At 42.2% G+C, this 25,351-nt stretch overlaps 1 protein-coding gene across 2 annotated transcripts; it reads left to right on the top strand.

Moving 5' to 3' along the window:
- Nucleotides 1-239: 239 nt before the first annotated feature.
- On the top strand, nt 240-23,269 carry LOC145352954 (uncharacterized). Of its 2 annotated transcripts, none has more exons than XM_080203264.1 (5): nt 240-415; nt 1,887-2,207; nt 13,360-13,605; nt 16,444-16,527; nt 22,354-23,269. In XM_080203264.1, exons 1-5 carry the CDS (start codon nt 355-357, stop codon nt 22,863-22,865), a joined length of 1,224 nt encoding a protein of 407 aa, XP_080059390.1. In that variant the 5' UTR covers nt 240-354; the 3' UTR covers nt 22,866-23,269. The 2 variants fall into 2 exon arrangements, with proteins under 2 accessions (XP_080059390.1, XP_080059389.1); XM_080203263.1 differs by having other exon boundaries at nt 16,402-16,527.
- The last annotated feature ends 2,082 nt before the right edge of the window (nt 23,270-25,351 follow it).

Below are 25,351 nucleotides of genomic sequence, written 5' to 3'. Positions count from 1 at the left end.
GGAAACCCAGACATGGTGAGAACATGCTGAGTCCGCACAGACAGTGCCCCAAGGGCAGAATTGCACACAAGTCTCTGGCACTGTGAGGCAGCAGTGCTAACCAATGTGTCACAGTGTTAAAGTGTAGTCTCATCTTCCCCGCCCTTTTCCTTCAGCCTGGTGCCAGAATTCTTCCTTCGTATGCAGAGCTATATCAGTCAAGCCCTTCCCCACCACTCAGATTGCCTATCATACTTCACTGTCTCCTCTTCTCCTCCCACCCTAAGCTGAGCGATTAGCATCAGCTGCCCTTTGTAAAATAACTTTTTGTTAAAACAGGCAGTTTCTGTTCTCAATTACTGGCACACAGGCAAAATGCTTTGTATTCAAAAATGTTCACTACAGATCAACATAATGTTTCTACTAACTACATCAGGTAAGGATATTAGAATTTAAATATACTTTTAACTTTATGTATTAAATTCTTTGGGTTAATTTTAACTTATAAAACAGGCAATATCAGTTGACCATTTGACAACCAGATGACTTAATTCAATGGAAAGCCGCTCTGTTATCAACTGCTTTATGCAATCTTCAAAAATTTATATTTCGCATCGTATCTTTAATTTCCAAAAGAAATTTGGAAATAGAGGTAATTCAAAGAATTGTAAATTGGACAATTAAGCTTCCTATTGCATTAGTGGCAAAGGTGATCGCATTTACTCAAACATTTCTCTTGTATCTTGTCTGCTTTCTAAAATAGACTCTAAACACACACTTAATTTACTTTCAAAGTCTAGAAGTAAATATTCATATATCTGACTATACAGTTAAGCCTAAAATAAATTCTTTCACATTTACTATTTAATTCAAAACTTAGGATAAATTATTTCTAAGAAATTATTATAATTTCAATTTGTACTTCTGGGCATTCATAACTAAAACATCACTGATTCAGTCTTGCCAACTTCCATTGCTTAGAAACATTTATTTCTGGATTATTATATTGAAACTTCAATTTATATTTTCAATGGTAACTTGATAAATACATTCCGTGAAAGAGAAAGAACATAAGCCGCTTCAAATTCATGTATCTTAAGATTAGATTGAAAGTTTGGAAACAAGTCATGCTGCTATGGCACATCTAATAATGTGATACATGATCTACCATAAGCAGATTTATGGGAATTCTAGCTACAATGGAAAATTCATCCTAAAGGACTGGAACTGCCAGTGGAGCCCAGGAGTTTTCTCAGTCTGTTCCAGATACCATTTCAGCTAATGTCCATAATTCTGGCTGGATAAGGCATTTTTACAGTAACATTATTGCAGTGTTAATGCAAGCCTACTTGTGATACTAATAAAGAAACTTAAACTTAAGCAGTGGAAATTTAGTGGTATTCTCTGCTATCAGATTGTGAGATGCAGTTGATTAAACGCCATAAGAAATCTCACAACACAGCTTAAAATCCAACTGATTTATTTGGAATTATGACATTTCAGAGCACTGCTCTTCATCATGTGAGTGAAGGAGCAAGGCTCCGAAAGCTCATAATTACAAATAAACCTACCGGAATTTAACCTGGTTTTGTGAGACTTCTTACTGTGTCCACCCCAGTCCAATGCTGGCATCTGCACATCATGATTAAACTCCAGCAGTAATCCTACACACATTTGGTGTTCTCTGAGCATTGTACCTGCCAGCCTGTGTCAAAGCCTTTTGGACAGATCACATTATCCATGTTCTTCTATTAGAAAAGCCTGCACCCCATATTAGGTCAAAGAGACTCCAGCCGAATGGATTTCTCAATAGTTTGGATTGATGATGGGTTTCCCTGTATGTCATAGAGATCAGTTGATGATAAACAAATAAATACATTTAAACAATTTTATTCTTTAACCCACAGGTCTGTTTCTTACGGAATGTACTCCCAATGTTAAGGATGTTTACGGTGAACTAAATGAGACAATATTTTTCAATGTTCAGGATAAAAGCTTTAATAGTTACTATCAGGTCACTTGGCTGCATGGTATAGTAAAGGCTGGACAATATAAAAATGGTACTTCTACGCCTTATGGTGGTTATAAAAATAGATTACAAGTTTTTGAAAACGGGACTTTGACATTTAAAATCAAACAAAAATCCGACGAAGGAAAATATGATTGTGAAATATATGGCAAAGATGGAAAACGGCAATTTACTCAAGTCTTTCAACTGCATTTACTTGGTGAGTTTCTTTCTTTGAAATCTTACTTGATTAGAATCCAGCCCAAAGCTTTGAGCAAAGTTTACTGGATAAAAAATAGGGGGAAAGAATCTATTTCAGGTAAGTAGGGTATTGTAAATTTGCGGAAATATTCTCCGTGTCAAGATTAACCATACATTATAGAAAGTTTAAATTCTTCTGAATCCTGAAACAGCCAGTCAATGTGCATTTGCACTCAGAGTGCAGGATATTAATGTTTTACCTTATTGAAAAGTTCCATGTATATGCATGGTAGTGTGGATTTGAAACTGTACAATTTGTTGGTGATTGTAGGATAATGGCACTGACACTACCTTAAGCCACCTCAGTGGGTTGCCAAATTGATCCAACAAGTAAATGTAACACTGTCGCTATAACTCTGATGCAGTTTAGATGCTTGTATTGAACTGCTGAAGGTCTCATATTAACTTGACATTATAAATGTTTCATTCTGTTCTGCTGTAATCCGAGGTAAAGGTCTGGAATTGGCATTAGTACAGTTATGGGTTTGGTACTGACATCACTTATGTATTGACTCCAGACTGGCATTGTTACTGTCCTGCTATTGTCCTGATATTGTTCTAGTGCTGGTACACTGGTACTGGTTCATACAGTCTCTCTGTAATACCAGACATGATGTGGAGATGCCAGCATTGGGCTGGGGTAAACACTACAAGAAGTCTCATAACACCAGGTTAAAGTCCAACAGCTTTATTTAGTAGCAAAAGCCACTAACTTTCAGAGCGCTACCCCTTCATCAGGTGAGTGGGAGTTCTGTTCATAAACAGAACATATAAAGTCACAAACTTAATTTACAAAATAATGGTTGGATTATTGAACTCCTGCTCACCTGATGAAGGGGCAGCACTTCGAAAGCTAATGGCTTATGCTACCAAATAAACTTGTTGGACTTTAACCTGGTGTTGTGAGACTTTATACTGGACTTGGACATAGGTGCATTTTCTTATATCTAATGATGATGCCTTGGTTCTAGAGCACTCCTGTTCTTTCTTACAAACAAAGTTTATATTTTGAAGCATTCTAGTCAGCTAAGATAAAAAATCTATGCATGGTTTGCATCCACAAACCATGTGGATTGTGTGGACCCTAATAATGTTCATTATGTCATGACACATTAAGTTACAAGACAGCGAATCCTAAACCAGCAAATATTAGCTGGTTTCAAGGCAAACAAGACCAACAATGTAAAGCACACTTATTTCCTTTGAATGGGTTTACACCAAATTGTAGGCAGTTTTGAGTAGTTACTGTGAACCAAGAGCAAAAGTTGCTTTGTCCTAATATGTACAATATATTATATGAAACATCTTAATGAAACATATAAGATGATTAGAGGTTTAGATAGGGTGGATAGTGATAGCCTTTTTCCTCGGATGGAGAAAGCTAGCACGAGGGGGCATGGCTTTAAATTAAGGGGGGGTAGCTACAGGACGGATGTCAGGGGTAGGTTCTTTACCCAGCGGGTGGTGAGGGATTGGAATGCCCTGCCTGCTGCAGTTGTAAATGCGTCTAGTTTGGGGGCGTTTAAGAGATCTCTGGATAGGTTTATGGACGAAAAGGGATTGGTATAGGCTAGTGGGTCATTGTTTTTGTAACTGGTCGGCGCAACATCGTGGGCCGAAGGGCCTGTTCTGCGCTGTAATGTTCTATGTTCTATGTTCTATGTTCTATTGGTAATTGGAATATCAGATTCTACACCAAGATCTGTACTGTCGAACTTAATCTTAGAAATTATTCTACTATATAATGTTAGCTGAATAACTAAATGGATCCAACAGGCACATTTTAGTAAAGTCTACCAAGCCATTTCTTTCAGTCCATTGTGAGGTTGAACAGCACTATTTAAAAAATTGAATATGATAAATTTGAAATCTTTTTTATTCCCAGAAATAATTCTACTTGCTCAGTTGAACTAGACATACCATCAATGAAAAAAATAAGATGTAAAATCTTTCAGAATTTTAAGTGAATATTAGTAACATCTCCAGTATGATCAGCAGGATTTAGAACTTTATTATTTTTAGTCTTAATTTATTTTATGTCAGTGGGTTTTCTTCAGAAATGTTTTTACCTCAAAACATTCCTCACACAGTCTGTGGCTAAGGCCAGGTTCCATTGGGTCAAGTTTCATATTGCTGTCTAAATCTGTCAGCCAATGATGGGAGGAACTTTTCGACATCCCTGCCGCAGGTGGTAAGCTACAGACTGCAGGTGGCTTCTCAGGAGATCACAAGTGTACTGAACTTTTCTGCACTCTCGTTTCAAGCACATGCAGTAAAGGCTAGTGCTCGTAGAAAGTGTGCTGGAGACGTGAAGTGAAAACAGAAACAGTGAGAATAAACAGCTTTCTGGTTGAAGTCTGAAGGAAATGTGTTACACATGTGCTGGTATGGAATTTTCCCCAAAAAATTTCTGTGTCAATACAATGTGAAAATGGAGGTCCTCAACGCTGGCCCTTTGGGCGAGCTCGGCACTACAATCTTATGGCACTGTCAATTTGCTTTGCACTGGTGGCTTTGGGGATGGTGGGTGACGGGGAATGCCACCCAAGTATGCCAATGAAGCTGGTTTCAGAGTGCTCGGGCACTATTGTGCAGGACATCCTAATCTCCTATTGACCTGGGTGACCTCCTTCCACCATCACCCTTGGAGCTCCCCCATCAATGCCAGCACTGTCACCACACCACCCCCCCCTCCAAACCAACATGGATTGCTGGCATCAGGGCATTAGGACTCTCTGAATGAGTGCCTTGGTGGACCCCTGATGTGCACCCGCCTCCATATCATGACCCCCTCTGTTTCCCCCTCTGCATGCACCCCCTGCACAACCACGCCCCTGCATGACCACCCACCTTGCAAGGCTCCCTCCTTGTAGAGGCCCTGCCCCCCCCCTCTCTTAGAGAGCTCCCCTTTTGCAGAGCTCCCCACCTTGCAGAGCTCTCCCCTTGTAAAGCTCCACCCTTGCCGGGTTCCCTCCTTGCAGATCTCTACCCTGGCAGATCTCACTCCCTGCAGAGCATCCCCTTGTAGAGCTCCCCCTTGCAGAGCTCCCTCCCTGCATAAGTCCATCAATCATTGTGCAAACTCTCAATCATTGCCCCTCTTCCACTTTGGCCCCACAGCCTTGGCAATGCCCTTGGCACACTTACACCAACCAGGCAGTACCAGTGCATCAGATGGGCACTTTCAGGCTGGCAATGCCTGATGGGCACTGCCTGGCCATGCGCCCAACCGCCTGGGGCTGCAATGGCCTTCAATTCCTCCAGGCAATAGTGATTCTCACCAGCTTGATGTATTGCTGGTAAGGGGGAAAGCAGCTGGGATGGCAGAAGCAGCCAGGTCAAACTCAGTGGCCGTGATTTTACCGGCTCATGCTGCTGGTAAAATTCAGGTTGGTGCCTGGTTTTGCACCTCTCGCGATGTTACCAGCACTGATTTGCCAGTGAAATCAGCTTCGCATCCAGAATGGGCGCAAAGCTAATTTAATTATTTACATTAAATTTAATCTGACATTATTTAAATGTCATTAATGAGTCCCAGACTCTTTTGTCTGGGCTCACTTGGACTTATGCCCTCAGCAATCGAAGTCCTCGCTGGGGAGTATCATATATGCTCCCCACCAATGGGGAACAGACATGATAGCCTTAAGGTGTGACTGCAGGCCATTGAAACCCTCCAGGTGGTTGGGGGCAGTGCCAGTCTGGCAGTACTTGCCTGGTACGCTGGCAGTGCCCACTGGGCACCCTGGTACTGCTCACAGGCACCCTGGCAGTGCCTGGGCAGTGCCAAGAGGCAGGGCCTGAGAGGGTTGGGGCCTGAGGAGTGTGGCGTTTGAGAAGGGGTGGAGTCATGACAGACTGGCAGTGGGCTGGAGCTCCGCAAAGGGGAAGGGAGAGCTCTGTGGGGCTAGGGTTCATTGGTGCGGGCAGCAATAATGGGTGTTTGATCGGTGGGCATGGTGATCAGAAGGCTGTTGATCAGTGAGGGCACGGATATGGGGGTTAATGGGAATTCTGCAGTAGTGGTGATCTGGGGGTGGGGGGAAATCTGCAGGGGGGCAATCGGTGGGGAGGTGGGGTGTGATGTCCAGCGGATGGCGACTGATGATCAGCGTTAGGTCTGGATGTCTGTGGGGGGCTTGGGGAGGGGGTGGGTATGTGGTGGGAGGTGACAGACCTAGACAATGCTGCCCCCAAAGTTCAGCAGCTGGCTTCACCAGTGAGATTAGCACCCCCATCCCCCACTGGTAAGAATCGTACCCTGGTGCTTTTTTCTTCATTAAGTCCCATACAATTGTAACTGTGAGCCCACCCAAAATATTGGCATGATTCTCTCTTATTTTCACGCTAATTCTGCACTTAGAATTCTTTTTGGTAAGTTCTGCTCAGTATGTATATTTAAATATAATTACAAATAGGCATTGTGCCCTTTCTGGATGCGAAGCCATTCGTGCCGGTAAAGAGAGGCTGGGAGGATTGCCAATTGGACTTTTGGCTTCTCATGCTATATTCCTGGCTTGCCACGCTGATTGACCAGCACGGTGAGCTGGTAAGGTTGCGTCCATAAAGGCCTATCATTCTCTTCTTTGAGATGTCAAACAGGCCTGCTTTGCATTTTCAATTTGGGGATTTTTGCAAAGTCTACATACAAGTCTGTAGCCTATATACAAAATGGGCTTTCAAATTTTCCTCATATGTTCTTCACATGTTAATATAAAAATCATGGGAACACACATGCCGTAGACAGTTGTCACTGCAATACTGATGGTAAGTAGTTGACAAAGGATACAACTGGACCAGAGAGTTCTGATCATGTTAGCTAGAACCACAAAACTGAAGTAGCTGATCATGATAAATATCAGCTGCCTGGAGGTAAATTTGCTTAACTGCTATGTATTACAGGGTGAAGTAGAGCTTATTTCTAGTTTTCCTATATGTATGTTCACTAAGTGCTAGTTGGTTTCCCCAGCTCTGTCATTTTTCTATGACGATAAGAAGTGCCAAAATTTCCACTGGTTCAGTTGTTTTCATCAATTTTATCTCTCTACTTATAAGATCACATTTCTAAAGGTAATATGTACACGATGATATTGTGACATTTTGCTGAAGATTATTTCTTTGCATTGTGGTTGGCTTTTGTTTTCTCTGTTGAAGTTTTTTGATGTCACTGAAACATCAAAATAGAGCAATCATATCAACACTTTACACTTTGCAAGGTTTGTTAACAAATACTTAATAGTGGGCTTTAGAGAAACTCTGAATGTGTAGTTAAAAAGTAAATGTCTTTTAATTACCTCACAAACTCCACCATGTCTTTAAGCTAAAGTTCAAAACCTTGACAGATGTGATGCACATGCTTTAATTGTGGTTGGATTAAATAAATGAAAACAATTATATGTAATTTTAATTCAGGTATAACAAAATGAAGTTTACCCTAAGTGTTTTCTCATAATAGATTGCTAAAGATGCCTAGTCGGATATATTGTGCAAGTAATTCTGGACAGATTAAACTTTATGATTAAGATGAATTATTGGGTGGCACAGTCGTTAGCACTGCTGCTGCACCGCTCCAGGGATCGGGGTTTGATTCCCGACTTGGGTCACTGTCTGTGTGGAGTTTGCACATTCTCCCTGTATTTGTGTGGGTTTCCACCCACAGTCCAAAAATGTGTGGGTTAGGTTGTTTGGACGTGCTAAATTAACCCTTAATGTCCCAGGATATGATAGGTTAGAGGGATTAGCAGGGTAACTAAGTGGGGATAGGGCCTAGGTGGGACTGTTGTCAGTGCAGACTCAATAGGCCAAATGGCCTCCTTCTGCATTTTAGGATTTCCATGATTTCTATGATTCTATTGTGCACGCCATACCAACGAGACAATTATTAATAGAACATAGAACACTACAGCACAAACAGGCCCTTCAGCCCACAAGTTGCACCAATCATATCGCTACCTACCAGGCCTATCTATAACTCTCAATCCCATTAAATTATTATGCATCATTATTATCCACACAGATTAATTTCTACAATATCGAGACATGGTTGGGATTTTCCGGATAAGAGTGCCCCAACACCGGAAATTCCCGCCCAAGCTCAACGAAACTTACATGGTCCTCCAAATTTTCTGTTATGCCTGCTACAATTCCTGTGGCGGCTGAGATCGGAAAATTTACCCTTATATTTAAAATTACAAAGAGATAATAACATTGAAACATGCTGTTCAGCCCAACCAGTTCATATTGACGTTTGTTCTCCAACTGATCATCAGCTGTAATCCCATGTTTCCACATTGTTCCTATGTCCAGTCATTCCTTTTCTTCATGCTGGCTGTCTAACTTGTTCTTAGAAATACCATATGTTGGGATTTTCCAGCCCCGCCATGATTAGATCCATCAGAAGAGTTTTGGCGGCTCAGTCCATTGACCCATGGAGTGGGATCTTCTGGTTGTGTCTGCGCCAAAACTTGGAATTCCCGCCCGAGGTCAATAGCCTTTTAAATATTCTGTCGAGCTTTCTGTTTCACCTGTGATAGCTGGGACCAGAAAATTTATCCCAAGGTGTTTGCCATGCCACCGTCATTTCTCCGTTCTTGGAAAATTCATCCACCACCAACTCCCTAATCGACATGGAACGGTGGCACAGTGGTCAGCACTGCTACCTCACAGTGCCAGGAATGCGGATTCGATTCCCAGCTCGGGTCACTGTCTGTGTGGAGTTTGCACATTCTCTCCATGTCTTTGTGGATTTCCTCTGGGTGCTCCTGTTTCCTCCCACAATCCAAAGATGTGCTGGTTAGCTGGATTGACTATGCTAAATTGCCTCTTTGTGTCAGGGGAACAAGCTAGGGTAAATGCATGGGGTTATGGGGCAAGAGTCTGGGTGGGATTGTGGTCAGTGCAGACCTGATGGGCCAAATGACCTGCTTCTGCACTGTTGGAGTCTATGATGCTATGAATCCTTCACCACTCTTCATTTATCCAACTCCACTCCTGTCATCACAGATTCAATTCATCTTGAATAAGTCCGTTAATAGCTTCAATATCTCACTTCAAGAGTAGGTATGAAATTCAATCAGATATTAGATACCCAGAAAGATAAATGTTCAATTATAATGACTGATTACTGTCCTACCCAAAATAAAACTTTGAGAGGCCGACCATTTACTACTATCCTCGGTTATAGTGCAGAGATGTAAAATCACCAGAATAGTGGCAGTGAAGGTGTAATGACATAAATTATATGTAATAAGCTATTCAAATTGATATGAGAAAGCTGGTTGCATGAACACCATATTTTGCATTTCAACCAAAATCTATTGTATACTAATTCTTGCCTGTTACCTGTATTTGTTTCTTGGTTGTCTTTTTCCGATTCAATATCTTTTTGTGCACCTCACATTTTAATTTGTCAATGTTGAAGACTGTTTTACTGATCTACTTCTCACACAAACTGACAATTGTTCCCATGCCAAGATTGTGTTAAAACTACTGAGGAGTTCTCATTCCCTTCTGTCCCAACCTCAGCCAAATACCCTTTGGCCTCACAGATCGCTCCATCCATCTCCTGTTTCCCTTGATGCCATTGTGCATCTGGTGCTGTTTGTTAGTCTCCCAAACATTTTGAAGGGGATGTGTCAAGGTTTGTGTGGACCTCACCCACACTCATCTTGAGGCCAGTTACATTGTTCAACATAAATCACTTCCAGGACCTTTCCCCCACTTATGTGTGGGAAGGCGGGGGTCACCATTGGCCATTGTTGGGATCTTTTGGTCCCGCCAAAGTCAATTGCTCACCAGCTGTGCCGCCGGGGAACACATGGAGGATGGTCACCTTCGATGGGATCGTAAGTCCTCCCGGCAGGAAAGGCAGAAAAATCACGGCCAATGTCTCTGCGATCGATTTCATTCCCATCCATCATGTCAGATTGAACCAGACAGTTTACAATATTGGCATGTGACTAGATCACAAGCTGATCTTCTGACTCTCTTTGTCACAAAATTTGTCTTTCTTCTACCTCCATCTACCCATCTGTTGCCTTCCTGTACCCTTACAACATCCTTTCTGCTGATGAAACTCTTATCTCTGCCTTTGCCGCCTCAATGAATTCAATGTTCTTTTAAAATGCTTCCTGTCTTCCATACATGATAACCATTAACTCACCTAAAGCACTGCAATCCATATGCTATTCTGGGTCTCTGTGCTTACTGACCTACAGTGGTTCCAGGTTGACGTTTTAAAATTCTCATTCTTGTGTTTAAATCATTCATGTCCTTGCCCCTCCCTATTTATGTAAAGTGCTACAGCCATCATGCCATCCTGTGTTTCCTGTTCCTCTGACACTGGCCTCTATACAATGACTCATCCCACCGTTGATGGCCATGCCCTTAGTTGTCTGCCTAATAGCCTCAGCTGCCCTACACCCCCTTCTCTGCTTTCAGGGGTCAGCACTGCTGCCATAAGCACCAGGGATTCGGGTTCAATTCTGGCCTTTGGTGATTGTGTGGAGCTTGCATGTTGTCCCCATGTCTGCATTGTTTTACACCAGGTGCTCTGGTTTGCTCCCACACTCCAAAGATGCGCAGGTTAGGTGGATTGGCCATGCTAAATTACCCCTTAGTGTCCAAAGATGTGTGGGTTAGGGGGATTAGTGGGTTAAATGCGTGATGTTTTGGGGATAGAGCCTGTGTAAGAAGCTCTGTCAGAGAGCTGGTGCAGACTCACTGGGTTGAATGGCCTCCTTCTGTACAGTAGTGTTTCTATGATTCTATGAAACTTCCAAAACCTTTGGTCATCACCCATAGTATCTGCTTCTTTGGCATCTCATTCAATTATTTCTGATTATACATCAGTATAGACATAGTGTAAATGGAATTTATTGTGACTGTTTCTTTTTAGAGCTCTTACAAATAAAATAAGGTGTGAAGATAAGTTTAACACCAGTTTAAAATAACTGTTGCTATAAACATATTTTCTTTTATCTTGAGAAAAGGGCCAACGCTGTGGTAGCCAGGACAAAATACCCTCTCTGCAAATTTATCTAAGTCCTTTTGTGCTCACTGGCCTTTGTGGCCCCTGGGCTGAGAATATTTCAATTTTAAAATCTTCTTTCTTGCTTTCAAATCTATCTAAGGCCTCAGCCCTCCGCATGTCTGTAATAACCGCCATCCCCACAACCATACTTGTGTGCTATGATGATTCCACTTTATGATCCCTCCAAAATTTTTACGCTCCTCCAATTCTGGTCTCTTCCACATCCTTGATTTAATCGCTTGACTATTCGTCATACCCTATACTCTCGAGTTCTGGCTGGGATTTTACCGGCTAGTCCCACCCATCGATGGGTGGAGTAAGTGATAAAATTGTGTGAGATCCGAGAAATCAGGATCATGCTCGATTTCTCAGCTGTTGCGATTTTATGGAAACTGGATTTCTGGCAAGGTCAGTCTCTCGCTGAAATGGGTGAAAGGCTAAATAATTTATTCAAATTTATTTAAATGTCAATTTTCATCTGTTTAGTGAGCCTGGCTCTCAATGGTCCAGGCTCACTTGCTTTCATGGCCTCATTGGGGGAGCTTCACTCTGGTGAGGAGAACACCTGCTCCCCATGAACAAGGAGTAGTCCTATTGGTCTCACCTATGGAACTGGAGGCCATTGAAGGCCTCCACAGGAAGGCCAAGGGCAAAGGGGTGTGCCCCTTGGGCAGTGCCAGCCTGGCAGTGCCATCCTGGCATATTGGCGCTGCCAGCTTGGCATTTTGTTAATGCCCACTGAGCACCTCGGCAGAAGTGGGACCTATGGGTGGGTGGGCTCAGGGGGTAGAGTCTTTGGGGGCAGGGCTTATGGGGATCAGGACCTGAAGGTGGGGGGGGGGGGGGGGGTGGCCTGAAGATGTGGCCTGATGTGGTGAGGGGGGCCACTGCCACTCTGCAACGTGGTCAGTTCTGGGTGGTGGGCGGGTACGGCCAGGGGTGTATCTCGGGTGTTGTGGGGCTCCTGAACATCTGGAAGTCCTATGATTCCGGTGGAGGGGGAGAGCTTGTGAGGCTGCCTCTCAACAGAAAAGGCCTGGCAACTCGCTCTCTGTCTGTCAGACTCCCGCTGTTGAAATTGCATATGTGCAGCATCAGAGGTCTGAGCATGTTTAAAGCTCCCTCTGCAGCTGGCTGGTGAATAAAGCTCTGTCCAGTGCCTGCAGCAGTTGCAAACAGTCTAGCCCATATTTTCAGTGACTAACTGCATAAGATTGGGAGCGAAAACTCGCTCAAAAAAAAAATCAGGAATTCTCCCATTTTCACTCTGTCTGGACACTTAGAATCAATCACTTAAAATTCTGCCTTCTGTCCCTAAACATAAGAACATAAGAAATAGGAGCAGGAGTAGGCCATCTAGCCCTTTGAGCCTGCCCCGCCATTCAATAAGATCATAGCTGATCTGAAGTGAATCAGTTCCACTTTCCCGCTTTCTCCCCATAACCCTTAATTCCCTTGTCTATCAGAAACCTATCTACCCGTGACTTCAGCGAGGTAGCCTCCACCACTTCAATGGGCAGAGAATTCCAGAGAGTCACCACAGTTTGAGTGAAGAAGTTCCTCCTCAACTCCGATCTAAACTATCTCCCCCTCCTTATTTTGAGGCTGTGCCCTCTAGTTCTGCTATCCTTTCTAAGCGGGGAGAATCTCTCTACCTCCACCCTATCTATCCCCTTCATTATCTTATACGTCTCTATAAGATCCCCCCTCATCCTTCTAAACTCCAACAAGTACAGACCCAGTCTATTCAATCTCTCCTCATAGGCTAACCCCCTCATCTCCAGTAGCAGCCTAGTCAACCTTCTCTGCACTCCCTCCAAGGTCAATATATCCTTCCACAAATGCGGCGAAATGCAAACACCTTCCAACTCTTTAAGGTACTCCTCAAAAATGACCTCTTTAACCAACGTTTGGTCATCTATCTTAATATCTTCTTACGTGGCTGGATCTTGTGTTTTGTTTATTTATGTTCCTGTGATGTGTCTTGAGATTTTATTGCATTGGAGGTGCTTTATAAATGATAGTTATCATTGTTCTTAGTGTGGTTTACTTGTTTATTATGTACTATTTCTTTCTCTTTCAGAGAGAGTCTCAAAACCAATCTTGCTTCTCGAATGCATTTCTCCTACAATGGTCAACATAACTTGTAGAGTGGAGAAAGGAACAAATCTGACCTTGAATCTATCGAATAATTTGCTAAAAGAACAAATCAAGGGCAAATATTTAAATAAGGAGCAACCCTTGGAAAAAATGGGAGAAATGCAGTGCTACTGCACTGCTAGCAACAAGATTAGCAAAACCCATGATTTCAAAACGATTAACTGCAAAGGTAAATGCAGATTAATACCTTAGAGTGACAGCAGGTTTGTTCTTGTGTTAGTCATTATGATTATTGTCTGATAATAGGAAATCGAGAGAACTGGTTTCTAGGCTTTCAACTTTATTTGCTTATTGTAGGGTGGTGTTAATCTGAAATAGTTCCTGATCAGTATATCCAGATGAAATTGATTTCTTCATCTTCCAAATAAGTAACTCTAGACTGAATTGGAAATGCACGTCAATGTGTAACGTCAGATTGATTTGGAGTCAAACACATCTCACTAAATCTACCTTCGACCGGTCTGAAAGTCTTGATCAATAAATCAGGGTAGATTTTCAATTTACTGCCCGGGTGTATAACCAACATTGATGGACCGCTGCTCATTAAAGTTTTTTGTTTTGATTATAGTGCTCACCTCCAGCTTCTCAACAGCAATTAGGGAGGAACAACAAATAGTCTTAAAGTTTATATTACTTGTGGCATAAGTAGATTTACATTAACACTGCAATTAAATTACTATGAAAATTCCCAAGTTGCCACACTTCGGTGCCTGTTCAGATACACTGAGGGAGAATTTAGCATGGCCAATGCACCTAACCAACACGTCTTTCGGACTGTGGGAGAAAACTGAAACACCCAGAGAGGACCCATGCAGACACAGGGAGAATGTGTTGACTCCCAGCAGACAGTGACTCAGGTTGGGGATCAAACCTGAGTCCCTGACACTGTGAGGCAGCAGTGTTAACCATTGTGCTACTGCGCTACCCTGCACTTTCCCAAGATCCTGCAAAAGAAATCAAAATTTGGGAATGGAAATGAGGCAGGTTCCATAAAGGAAAGCTAACTTCAATTCCGAAATATCAACAAAAGTTCCATCTGAAATTCTTGGTTAAATTACATATTTTCCATAAAGAATTGCAATTCCCATTCTTACAGTGGAGTTTGGATGTAGTCACTTTGTAAATGCCCATTGCAGCTTAAGATGGCACTGGAGCAAGGCAACTCCTTGCAAGCTGTACCCAGCATAACCTCTAATTCCATCTTCTACTTTCAGCCTGTGCTTTTAAAACTCTACTCTAACTCTTTTAAACTTGGGGCGGCATGATGGCACATGGTTAGCACTGCTGCCTCACAATGCCAGGGATCCGGGTTTGATTCTGGCCGGTGACTCTCTGTATGGAATTTGCACACTCTACACAATCCATGTTAAATGCTCCCTTAGGGTATCTGGACAGGCACTAGAGTGCAGCGATTAGGGGATTTTCACAGTAATTTCATTGCAGTATCAATGTAAGCCTACTTGTGACTAATAAATAAGTTTTAACTTTAACTTTTCAGCTCTGTAATGATGGACCTACCTTATATTAGGGTAAGGGTTATATTAAGTTGATCTTTCTCTACACCCTAGCTATGACTGCAACAGCAATACATTCTGCACCCTCATCTTTCCTTCCCTTAGTACTGTATGCTTTGTCTGTACAGTGTGCAAGAAACAATACTTTTCACTGTATACTAATATATGTGGCAATAATAATCAAATCAATCTGCATTGACTTGATACCAAAGATCAAAGGATGATTTTGTAAATTGGTCTTACTTTCTTCTTATTTTATATTACACCGTTCACTATCCCTTCCTGATAGAGAGAGAACATTCCTCTGATGAACACTGGGCAAGTAGTCAGATGCTATCATCATTCACTGACTTTGGGTGGTTGTCCAACCATCTATGCCACCTGAAAAGAATTCTATCTTTTTTTTTTGGCCCAGGTCTTATTGATTGGCAGGCGAACTGCTGATGCCAAATGCACATCCTGATGCAGCTAGCCACAATTCCACCTCAGGCATGTTAACCTGTCATGACTGAGGCCAACATGTTGTAGGCAGTCAGAGGATGGACTGCAAGAGAATGGTTGTAAGGTAGGCTAATCGAAGATGAGCCTGCGTATTTCTGTGGAGCTGGAGGAGACAGTGGAATAATGGTATTGTCATTGGACTAATAATCCAGAGACCCAAAGTAATACTCTGGAGATCTTCGTTCGAATCCCACAATGGCAAATGGTGAAATTTGAATCCAATAAAATTCTGGAATTAAAAAGGGCCATGAAACTATTGTCAATTGTTTTAATAACCCATCTGGTTTATTAAAGTCCTTTAGGGAAGGGGATCTGTTGTCCTTACCTGGTCTGGCCTACGTGTGACTTCAGACCCACAGCAATATGGTTGACTCTTAAATGTTCCATCAGGGAAAGCCAATAAATACTGGGCTAGCCAGCAACACCCACATCCCATGAATGAATAATAAAAGAGGAGAACTAGTGCTTCTTTTGGCTCTACACACACAAAAAATCAATTCTCATAAATATGTATCCAAGCACAATGTTTATTCAAATTGTCACCATGTTCCTACCAACATTTTTGGGGTCCTGATTTGAGTGCAGAACATGGCCTACCCATTGCTTCAAGCAGGCATGCTAGATGCCCATTCGGAAGCCTTTCACAAAATTAAATCAGGCTTATTTTTGGGGTTAACAGGCGGCTGTTTTAGGACTTTCCTGTTCCATTAACATTGATTGTCCCGAGGCAAAATGGACCTACTGGCATAAGATACAAGAATAAGAACAAATCATTCATGCACCTTTAATATTGGTTATAACAATGAATATTGCTAACAATATATTGTTTCAATGAAAACATAGTATAATTTCATATTTTAACCTTGATTGCATTTCTGGTATTTCTGTTTTACTATGTGGCTGACAGGCATTATTCAAGTTGTCAGCCATTCCCTTTTTCTTTACTGCAGATAAATCTCCGACCCTTAATTATTATACAATTATGATACTAGGAGGAGCAATTGGACTGGCAATAATCATACTAATCATATTGATTTATTGCATTCGAAGATGCTGTCAACGGAAAAGGAAAGACGGTAAGTAATATTATGGCTCTGTAAAAGACTAAAGACGTACAAAATGACCAAGAAAACTGTCAAATATTAATTGACTTCTTCTAAAGACTGCTACAGCTCCAAAAAAGCCAACAATTCAAAAAATGGCCCTGGATATAGCACCTCATTGTGTAGGAAATGGATTAAGAGGGGCCTGTGGTTAAGCTCTAAGCAGACAAGTGGTGCGTATTCTGTCACAGTCTAAAGCGTTTTGAACGGGGAGAAAAGTTTTGAGAAGTCAGGTTGTGAGCCATTGATCACAAAATACCCACATGCTGCCCATAGAAACTAATGCAACAAGGTCCCGGGGTTGTAACGACTGCCACCCAACCATCTCCACCAACTTCCTGTTTGTCAGGTTTAATTAAATCAACCCCATTTTGTGTCAGATAACTGGCTGAACGTTGCCTTGACGTTTAGGGCAGTGTGCTACTCGCGTCGGTTACCAGTGAATTGAATAACTTGGCTGCTCCTTCTACTGACTGCAACAATGCACTGAGTTAATCCTGGATTTCTGTGAGTTAAGCTGGTTTTTAAATTTTATAAGTAATAAGAGAATTAAGGGATCACAAGCTAAGCTAAATCACAGCTGGACATGCTCGTCAGACCTCTGGAATTCTGTCCATGTTTGGAGCCAGGCTCAAATGTCAAGTGGCCCCGGCAGAACTCAAACTGAGCATCAGTCAGTGACCGGATGATTGCTGAGTAAGTGCTGCTTAAAGCTGAACTCAATCCTTTTAATTATTCCATCAAACTGAGCCACTTCTTGGCAACTTAAGTTGTAAAATAATAAAATGTCTGTTTCTCACAAACAACTGCTTTCCGGTCGAAAATCCCAACTATCAAAAATTCAAACTGATTCATTAACTGAATGAAATCTATAGATGTTACAGGCCTTAAAAATTACTAGAAAGATCAAAATCTTACAAGTAGGAGTCAGACTGACTCATTTTTGAACATAAATGAACTCTCAAAACAGGATTCACTGATATTAATGACAGATCTTGTCGAACTTCTTCAGGCAAACATCCACAGTATCTTCCCTCTGCACTTACCACATCCTTTTCTGCTAGTTGTATCATTCAGATCAAGCACAAGCAATTGAATAAAATAACAATTTATTGAGAAAGAGGACAGACAGGTTATTCATAAACTGTTGCAGACCTGGCTAACCACTCGTCTCACCCATACTGAGCATCATTTTATTCGTCATCCTAACCAGGCTCCATTCTGTAGACATCCACATGCAGAACATCCAAAATAGGCAGCTGTGTATTCCTGACCCTGCCGTTCATTGTAATTATGATGAAAAGAAATGACGAGCTCTAGGAGCAAATGAGGAGGTTGAACGTGGTTATGTATTGTTTCAGGTATGAGGGAGAACAATGAAATCATCAAAAACTGCACGTTGTTTCTCACCACCAGACCATAGGCTAGCAAGAAACAAACATTGAGGGATTCATCAGCAACAATACTTCAGTGCAGTTAGATGCAAAGGAGTCACTTGCTTGACCATTTCAGATGTTACTTAAGAGTTAAACACATTGCTGTGGGTCTGATTGCACAGTGTTCAACACCATTCACGCCTCCTCAGATACTGAATCAGTTCATTCCCATACATTCAGACTAGGGTTGATAAGTGGCCAGTAACATTCGCGCTACACAAGTGCCAGGCATTGACCATCTCCAATAAGAGGGAACCTATTTATTGTCCTTGATGTTCAATGGTATTACCAACGCTGAATCCTCCACTAACAACATCCTGGGGGTTACCACTGACTGGAAACTGAACATGACTGACCACACAAATATTATAGTTTCAAGAACTGTTCAGAGGCTGGGATGAGTAACTCACCTCCCAAAGACTGGCCACAATCTGCAAGGCACAAGTCAGTAATGTGACGGAGCACTCTCCACTTGCTTGGATGAGTGCAGCTCCAATAATAGTCAAGACGTTCAACACCATTCAGGAAAAAGCAGCCCACTTGATTGGCACTCCATCCTCCATCATAAACATTCATTCCCTCCACCACTGATACATAGTGCTCAGCAGAGTGTACCATTCTACAGGATGTACTGTAGAACATAAGAACATAAGAACATAAGAAATAGGAGCAGGAGTAGGCCATCCAGCCCTTCGAGCCTGCCCCGCCATTCAATAAGATCATGGCTGATCTGTCGCTGCTCAGTTCCACTTTCCCGCCCTCTCCCCATAACCCTTAATCCCCTCTCCTATCAAAAACCCATCAACCCGCGTCTTAAAAATATTTAGCGAGGCAGCCTCCACCACTTCAACGGGCAGAGAATTCCAGAGATTCACCACCCTTTGAGTGAAGAAGTTCCTCCTCAACTCCGTTCTAAACCGCCCCCCTTTTATCTTGAGGCTGTGCCCCCTAGTCCTATTGTCCTTTCTGAGCGGGAAGAGTCTTTCCACCTCTATCCTATCCATCCCATTCATCATCTTATACGTCTCAATGAGATCTCCTCTCATTCTTCTAAACTCTAACGAGTACAAGCCCAGTTTATTCAGCCTCTCCTCATAGCTCAACCCCCTCAACTCCGGTATCAGCCTAGTAAACCTCCTCTGCACTCCCTCCAAGGCTAAAATATCTTTGCGCAGGTGCGGCAACTCACTAAAGTTTCTTTGACAGCACCTTCCAAACCCTCAAACTTTACCACCTAGCAGGACAGCAGTTAATATAAAAATGAGCACCTCCAAGATTCCCTCCAAGCCACCTGCCCTCCTGACTTGAAATATATTAAGGAAGAAGTTTGATAACACCAGGTTTAAGTCCAACCGATTTAAATAAATCGGTTGGACTTAAACCTGGTGTTGTCAGACTTTTTACTGTGTTTACCCCAGTCCAACGCCGGCATCTCCACATCATTGAAATATATTGCCATTGCTTCACTGTCACTGGGTCAAAATCCTGGAACTCTGTCTGTAACAGCACTGTGAGTGTACCCAGAGCACAGGGACTGCAACTCAACATAACCTTCTCATAGGCAATTAGGAATGGTTAATAAAAGATGACCAAAAAATAATAAAGAGGTAGAAGATAAAATATGAGTGTAACCTAGTAAGTAATATTAAAATGGTCAGCAAATATATAAAAAGGAAGATAGAGGCCAAAGTGAACATAGGCTCCTTGGAACCATAGGATCTCTCCAATGTAGAAGGAGCCTATTCAGCCCATCAAGTCTGCACTGACTCTCTGCATCTTACCCAGGGCCTACCTCACCCTTATCCCTCCAACCCCCCACCACCCCATCCCCTTAACCCCACACACTTATCATGGCTAATGCTCCAATCCTACACATCTTTGGACATTAATGGGCAATTTGGCATGTTCAATTCACCTAATCGGCATATCTTTCGACTATGGGAGGAAACTAGGAGTACCTGGAGGAAATCTACGCAAACACGGGGAGAATGTCCGAACTCCACACAGGTAGTCACATTAGAGAATGAGACTGGGGAAATAATAATGAGGAACCAGGAAATGACAGAGAAGTTATACAATGTCAGTCTCCACGGTGGAAAACATTAATAACATTCAAAGTATACTAAGTAATCAAGGGGCAGAAGGCAGGGAGGAAATAGTACTGTAACAACAGGAAAAGTACTAAAGAAACTGATGGGGCTAAAGACAAATAAGTCCCTTGGATATGATTGGGGGATTGCATCCCAGGACATTAAAGGAAGCAGCTACAGAGATAATGCTACTGGCAGCAATCTTTCAAAAATCCTGAAATTCTGCAATTGTCCCAGAGGATTAGAAAATTACCAGTGTAACACTTCCATTCAAAATTGGAGGGAAACAAATAAAGAAGTAGCTATAGGCCAGTTATCTTACATCTGTCATTGGGGAAAATGTTAGAGTCCATTATAAAGAATGTAATAGCAGAGCATTTAGAACAACAACAATTAATGGTAGTTTCATGAGACCATCACTAAAACTGGCTTTCAATTCCATATTTATTAACTTAATTTAAATTCCACAAGCTGCCATGGTGGGATTTAAACTCATGGCCTCAGAGGTCATTAGATTAGCGATCTGGTGACATTACCACAATGCCACCACTTCCCTTTAAATATATTTGTTGAAGTATAATATTAAACCTTTAATAATTACATAGAGAATGTTTCAATTCTCCTTCGTTGGGGTTTTTGTTAGCGTCTGGGGTCATGTAATTTTCAAGTGTTAAAATGGCGTCACATTGGAAAATGTCTTGGGAATTTCTCCTAAGCCTTTGCTTTCAGGAATTTAGAAGAATGAAAGATGATTTCATTGAAACTTACACAAGCCTGAAGGGGTTTGACAATGTAGACACTGAGAGGGTGTTTCCCCTAATTTGGGAATCTGGAACAAGGCCACAGTCTCAGGATAAGTGGTCAACTATGTAGGACTGTGTTGAGGAGAAATTCTTTCAATCAAAGGTTGAATCTTTGGAATTCTGTACCCCAGAGGGTCCTGGATGTTCAGTTGTTGAATATATTTAAGGCTAAGATAGACAAAAATTTTGGTCACTCCAGGAATGAAGGATACGAGGAGCAGGGAGAAAGTGGAGTTAGGGTAGAAGATCAGCTGTGATCTTACTGAGTGGTGGAACAGGATCAAGTGGCCACGGGAATGAAAGGCTTGACATATGAGGAGCATTTGAGGACTCTGGGTCTGTGCTTGATGGAGTTTAGAAGGATGGGGGAGGGGTGGGAACTCATTGAACTTTACAGAATATGGAAAGTCCTGTAAAAAGTAGGAGTGGGGAAGATGTTTCCATTGGTAGGAGAGACTAGGATCTGAGGGCAGATATGACACTTTAGAACCAAGATGAGGAGGAATTTTTTCAGCTAGAGGGTAGTGAATCTGTGGAATTCATTGCTGCAGAAGGCTGTGGAGGCCAGGTCATTAAGTGTAATTTGGATAGAGAGATAGATGGTTCTTGACTGATAAGGGGATCAAAGATTACGGGAAAAGGCAGGAGGAGGGGGTTAAGAAACATATCAGCCATGATTGAATGGCGAAGCAGACTCAGTGGGCCAAAAGGCCTAATTCTGCCCTTTTATCATGTGGTCTGCTTCTGGTCCTATTTCATGTGTTCCTATGTTCTTATCTGCGCAAAGTGCCAGAGGCTGAATAGTGTTGATAGAACCACATTCTCAAAAAGAGTCAACACCTTCTGAGAAGAAGAATACTGCTGCAGAGAGAACTGGAGCTCCTATACTCTGAATGGGAGGGCATTCAGCAGACATACACAAAGTCAAACTGACCTACTTTAGGTGGTTTAGTTAAAGCTACAGACAGGCAGCTGATCTTTAGAGAATAACAAACAAATGATGCTGCAGAGGAGCGTGACTGTGGTGAGAAGCATTGTGCACGTGTGCCAACATTTTCAAAACAACATGCTCATCTTAACTTGAATCAAATCACTGGCCTCACCAGCTCAATTTAAATTACTTTGTTCTTGATAACATACTTTTGTGCTCATTGGCATTCATTGGTGAACTTGTTCTCTCTTTACCCTCAATATTGAAACAGTTCAGAGTTTTGGCTGTAAATTTGGAGTGAAGGTGTATCCATTTTTCTGTAAATGCAGAGCTGAAATTAGCTTGAATCTTTTGCCATATAAATACCTATATGGACAGTGGAAGAGGAACAAAGTTTTATTGTCTTGCCTGTGAACTTGAACAAAACATTTTAATTAACCTGGGGAGGGTTATAATGGTAACTTCATGAAAGGATTATTTTATACCCTAATTTCTTGATATCTGTTTCAATGAATTAATCGGTTTTTCATTCTGTTTAGTGATGGAGCACCCACTCCAAACTCGGTTGGAAATGCCCAAGGACTTCAGAGAACAGATAAAGCAGCCAAGGCAACCAGCCCCAAATCCTGGTCAACACTTTGAAGAATATAGCGCTCCAAAAACACAACCTCGAAAACCCAGGGAGAGAGGAGAGAGAATGGATGGCGGAGAGAGAGCACAGTGTGGAGAGAGAGCACAGTGTGGAGAGAGAGCACAGTGTGGAGAGAGAGCACAACGCGGAGAGAGAGCACAGCGCGGAGAGCGAGCACAGCACGGAGAGAGAGCACAGCACGGAGAGAGAGCACAGCACGGAGAGAGAGAACACAGAGGAGAAAGAGCACAACGAGGAGAGAGAGAACACAGAGGGGAGAGAGCACAGCGAGGAGAGAGAGAACACAGAGGAGAAAGAGCACATCAGGGAGAGAGAGCTCGTAGAGAAGACAAAATTCCCAGAGCAGAGAAAGTAGAACTGAGAGTTAACAGAGGGCCTGTGCCTCCCCCACCACGATGAGTCATCGATTCTCACTGACAAAATGGCTTTAGCAACATTTTTCTTAAGTGGAGGCATTCACAAAATAAACTAATTTCTGTGAAAAGGAACGTTAATAACTGTTTCTTCAAATATTGCAAAATCATCCTTGAGTTTTTTTTGAAACAGTGATGGGATTAAAATTTTCTATATGTCTCTTATAAAAATAATTTATTTGCACAACATTCCAACAATCATGAATTTTACCAATTGATTTCTGATCTTTTACAACTGTATTCATAAATGTTAAGACTTTTTAATAAGAGATATAAATGTTTGTAAGATAATTAGCTTTTGTTGAAGCATATTCATTGCGGCCAGAACTAACAATGACCTGAGTATTTGAGATGTACTTCACTTTCACATTTTCTGTTCTAGAAAACCAACCAGATTAAAATATTTAAATGTCTACCTCGTGGTCTTCTTGACAGTGTTTACAGCAGATCTTACTGGCGATAAAGGGACATTATCAGACCAAATGGGAATGTCAAGATGAGCTAACATCATGCAAAATTTTGTTTCAAATACTTTCTCCACAAAATTTACCTTTGGGAGGGTGGCATTCAAACTTTTATTTTTAAACTCAGCCATGTGGCATGGTCTTAATTGTGTTTGAGTATTAAATATAGAAATCAGGGAACCATCAGGATATCTGTCCTGTCCACTTGAAAAGAGAAGGCTGAGTGCTGACCTGATAGACAAGGAGAATATCCTTCCACTTATTGGGCGGTTTAAGTTTATAGTTTATTTATTAACATCACAAGTAAGCTTATATTAACACTGCAGTGAAATTACTGTGAAAATCCCCTAGTTGTCATACTCCAGTACATGTTCGGGTACACTGAGGGAAAAGTTAGCATGGCCAATGCACCTAACCAGCATGTCTTTTGGATTGTGGTGGGAAACCGGAATACCCAGAGGAAATACATGGAGACATAGACTCCTCACAGGCAGTAACTCTAGCCAGGAATTGAACCAGGTTTCTGGTGCTGTGAGGCAGCAGAACTAACCGCTATACCACCATGCTGCCCACTGAGGGGAGAAGATTAAAACTAGCGCCACGAATTTAGTATAGTCCACCAAGAGAAACTGTCTAGGCCAGAGAGTGGACATAGAATGTGGAACTGGAACAAGTAAAGGAGTCGAGGTTAACAGCAAAGATCTATGTAAGTAGATACTGCCCAGAATTCTCCAGTCTCCTTCACCCTGTCACTGGTACCAGCAAGAATGGGTTATTTGATGTGCAGCCAAAACTCCGTTCACCACAGTGGGTGCAGATAATCTCAGGCAAGGGTGAAGTCAGAGAATTCTGATAAACATGGGGAAAGGAGGAACAGGAGGCACATACTCCCACCTCGTCTATGCCCACCCCATTGCAAGTGAGAATGGAAAATTTGGTGTTCTAGCTGAAACTCCATTCACTGCAGTGATGCTGGAGAATGCCAGCTGTGAACGAGGTCAGAGGTTTTCGGTGATATAAAGAGATAAGGAGAAAGAAAAGATATGCTGACAGGGTTAGACAAACAAGAGGTGGGGGAAAATTCTGTGGAACATAAACACCAGCAAAGACCAGTTAGACTGAATGCCCCAACACTGTGCTATAAATTCGATATAATAATCCAGTCTGATTCCTTTGGAATTAAGAAGTGCGGTCTTCCTGAACAGATGCTTGGGTGGTTTCTTTTTGCCATTTAATGAGGAGCAAAGCCAGAATAATAAATCTTTTTCATTGTACTGTTTGAACACACACAAGGCACTAATGTACATTGATATAATTTGCACCATTACAAGTTTCCTTTGGTTTCAATGGCACAGAAACATCTCCTTTAAGCAGACCCATTGATCTTACATGCCAGAATTAACTTGTGCCTAATTATGTTCAGGGAGGTCAGCAAGACCTCCACTTTGTTCTCTGAACTGGACCCGGGTTGTGCCTCCCCTGTGCAACTTTCCCAATCTCCCAGTTGAGAGGTTGATTAACATGTTAACAAGTTGAGGCTAAATATGGATGAAATCTTGAGACCGTGTTCGCCATCTGCGAGATTGCAGCGGGGGCAGTCAAGATCCAGAAGTTGCAGTTCTCATCAGTGAGAATACAACTTTGGTTCTTTCCCACCCCTTGCTGATGACATCATTGGGTTCATGGCCATAATGGGTGTGAACATGTTTAGCATACATTTTCATTTTGTTAAACACCATCCCAGCTGTATCATCACCTTCGCCATATCTTCAAATCGTGCCAACATGGTGCCACGGCAGTGCAGTTTACAACAGCTTCACACAGATGTAAACCTGTCATGGGGGTCTCCCTAGGGCCATAGAGATAAGCATAGCCCCTCGGAGAGAGAGACGTGGCCAGGCAGTACCTTAGCAATACCCCTTGGCACTGCCCCTTGCAGCAGTTGGAAGTGCTAACCTATGCCAAGGGGTGGGCTCCAATGGGAATCTCATCGGGTGGGGGAGGAAGG

This window comes from Carcharhinus amblyrhynchos, chromosome 15 (genome assembly GCF_965287045.1).
Source record: "Carcharhinus amblyrhynchos chromosome 15, sCarAmb.v2.hapA, whole genome shotgun sequence".
In the NCBI taxonomy this organism is placed as follows: domain Eukaryota; kingdom Metazoa; phylum Chordata; class Chondrichthyes; order Carcharhiniformes; family Carcharhinidae; genus Carcharhinus; species Carcharhinus amblyrhynchos.
The sequence above is the reverse complement of the archived record's forward strand: the minus strand, read 5'-3'. Positions and strand labels throughout refer to the sequence as shown.

What these genes read in the sequence shown, in the direction of transcription:
- LOC145352954 (XM_080203263.1), top strand. Translation starts at nt 355, where the DNA reads ATGCTTTGTATTCAAAAATGTTCACTACAGATCAACATAATGTTTCTA. An exon ending in CTTTCAACTGCATTTACTTG is followed by an intron (nt 2,208 to 13,359) that starts GTGAGTTTCTTT and finishes TTTCTCTTTCAG; the next exon opens with AGAGAGTCTCAAAACCAATC. An exon ending in CAAAACGATTAACTGCAAAG is followed by an intron (nt 13,606 to 16,401) that starts GTAAATGCAGAT and finishes TCTTTACTGCAG; the next exon opens with ATAAATCTCCGACCCTTAAT.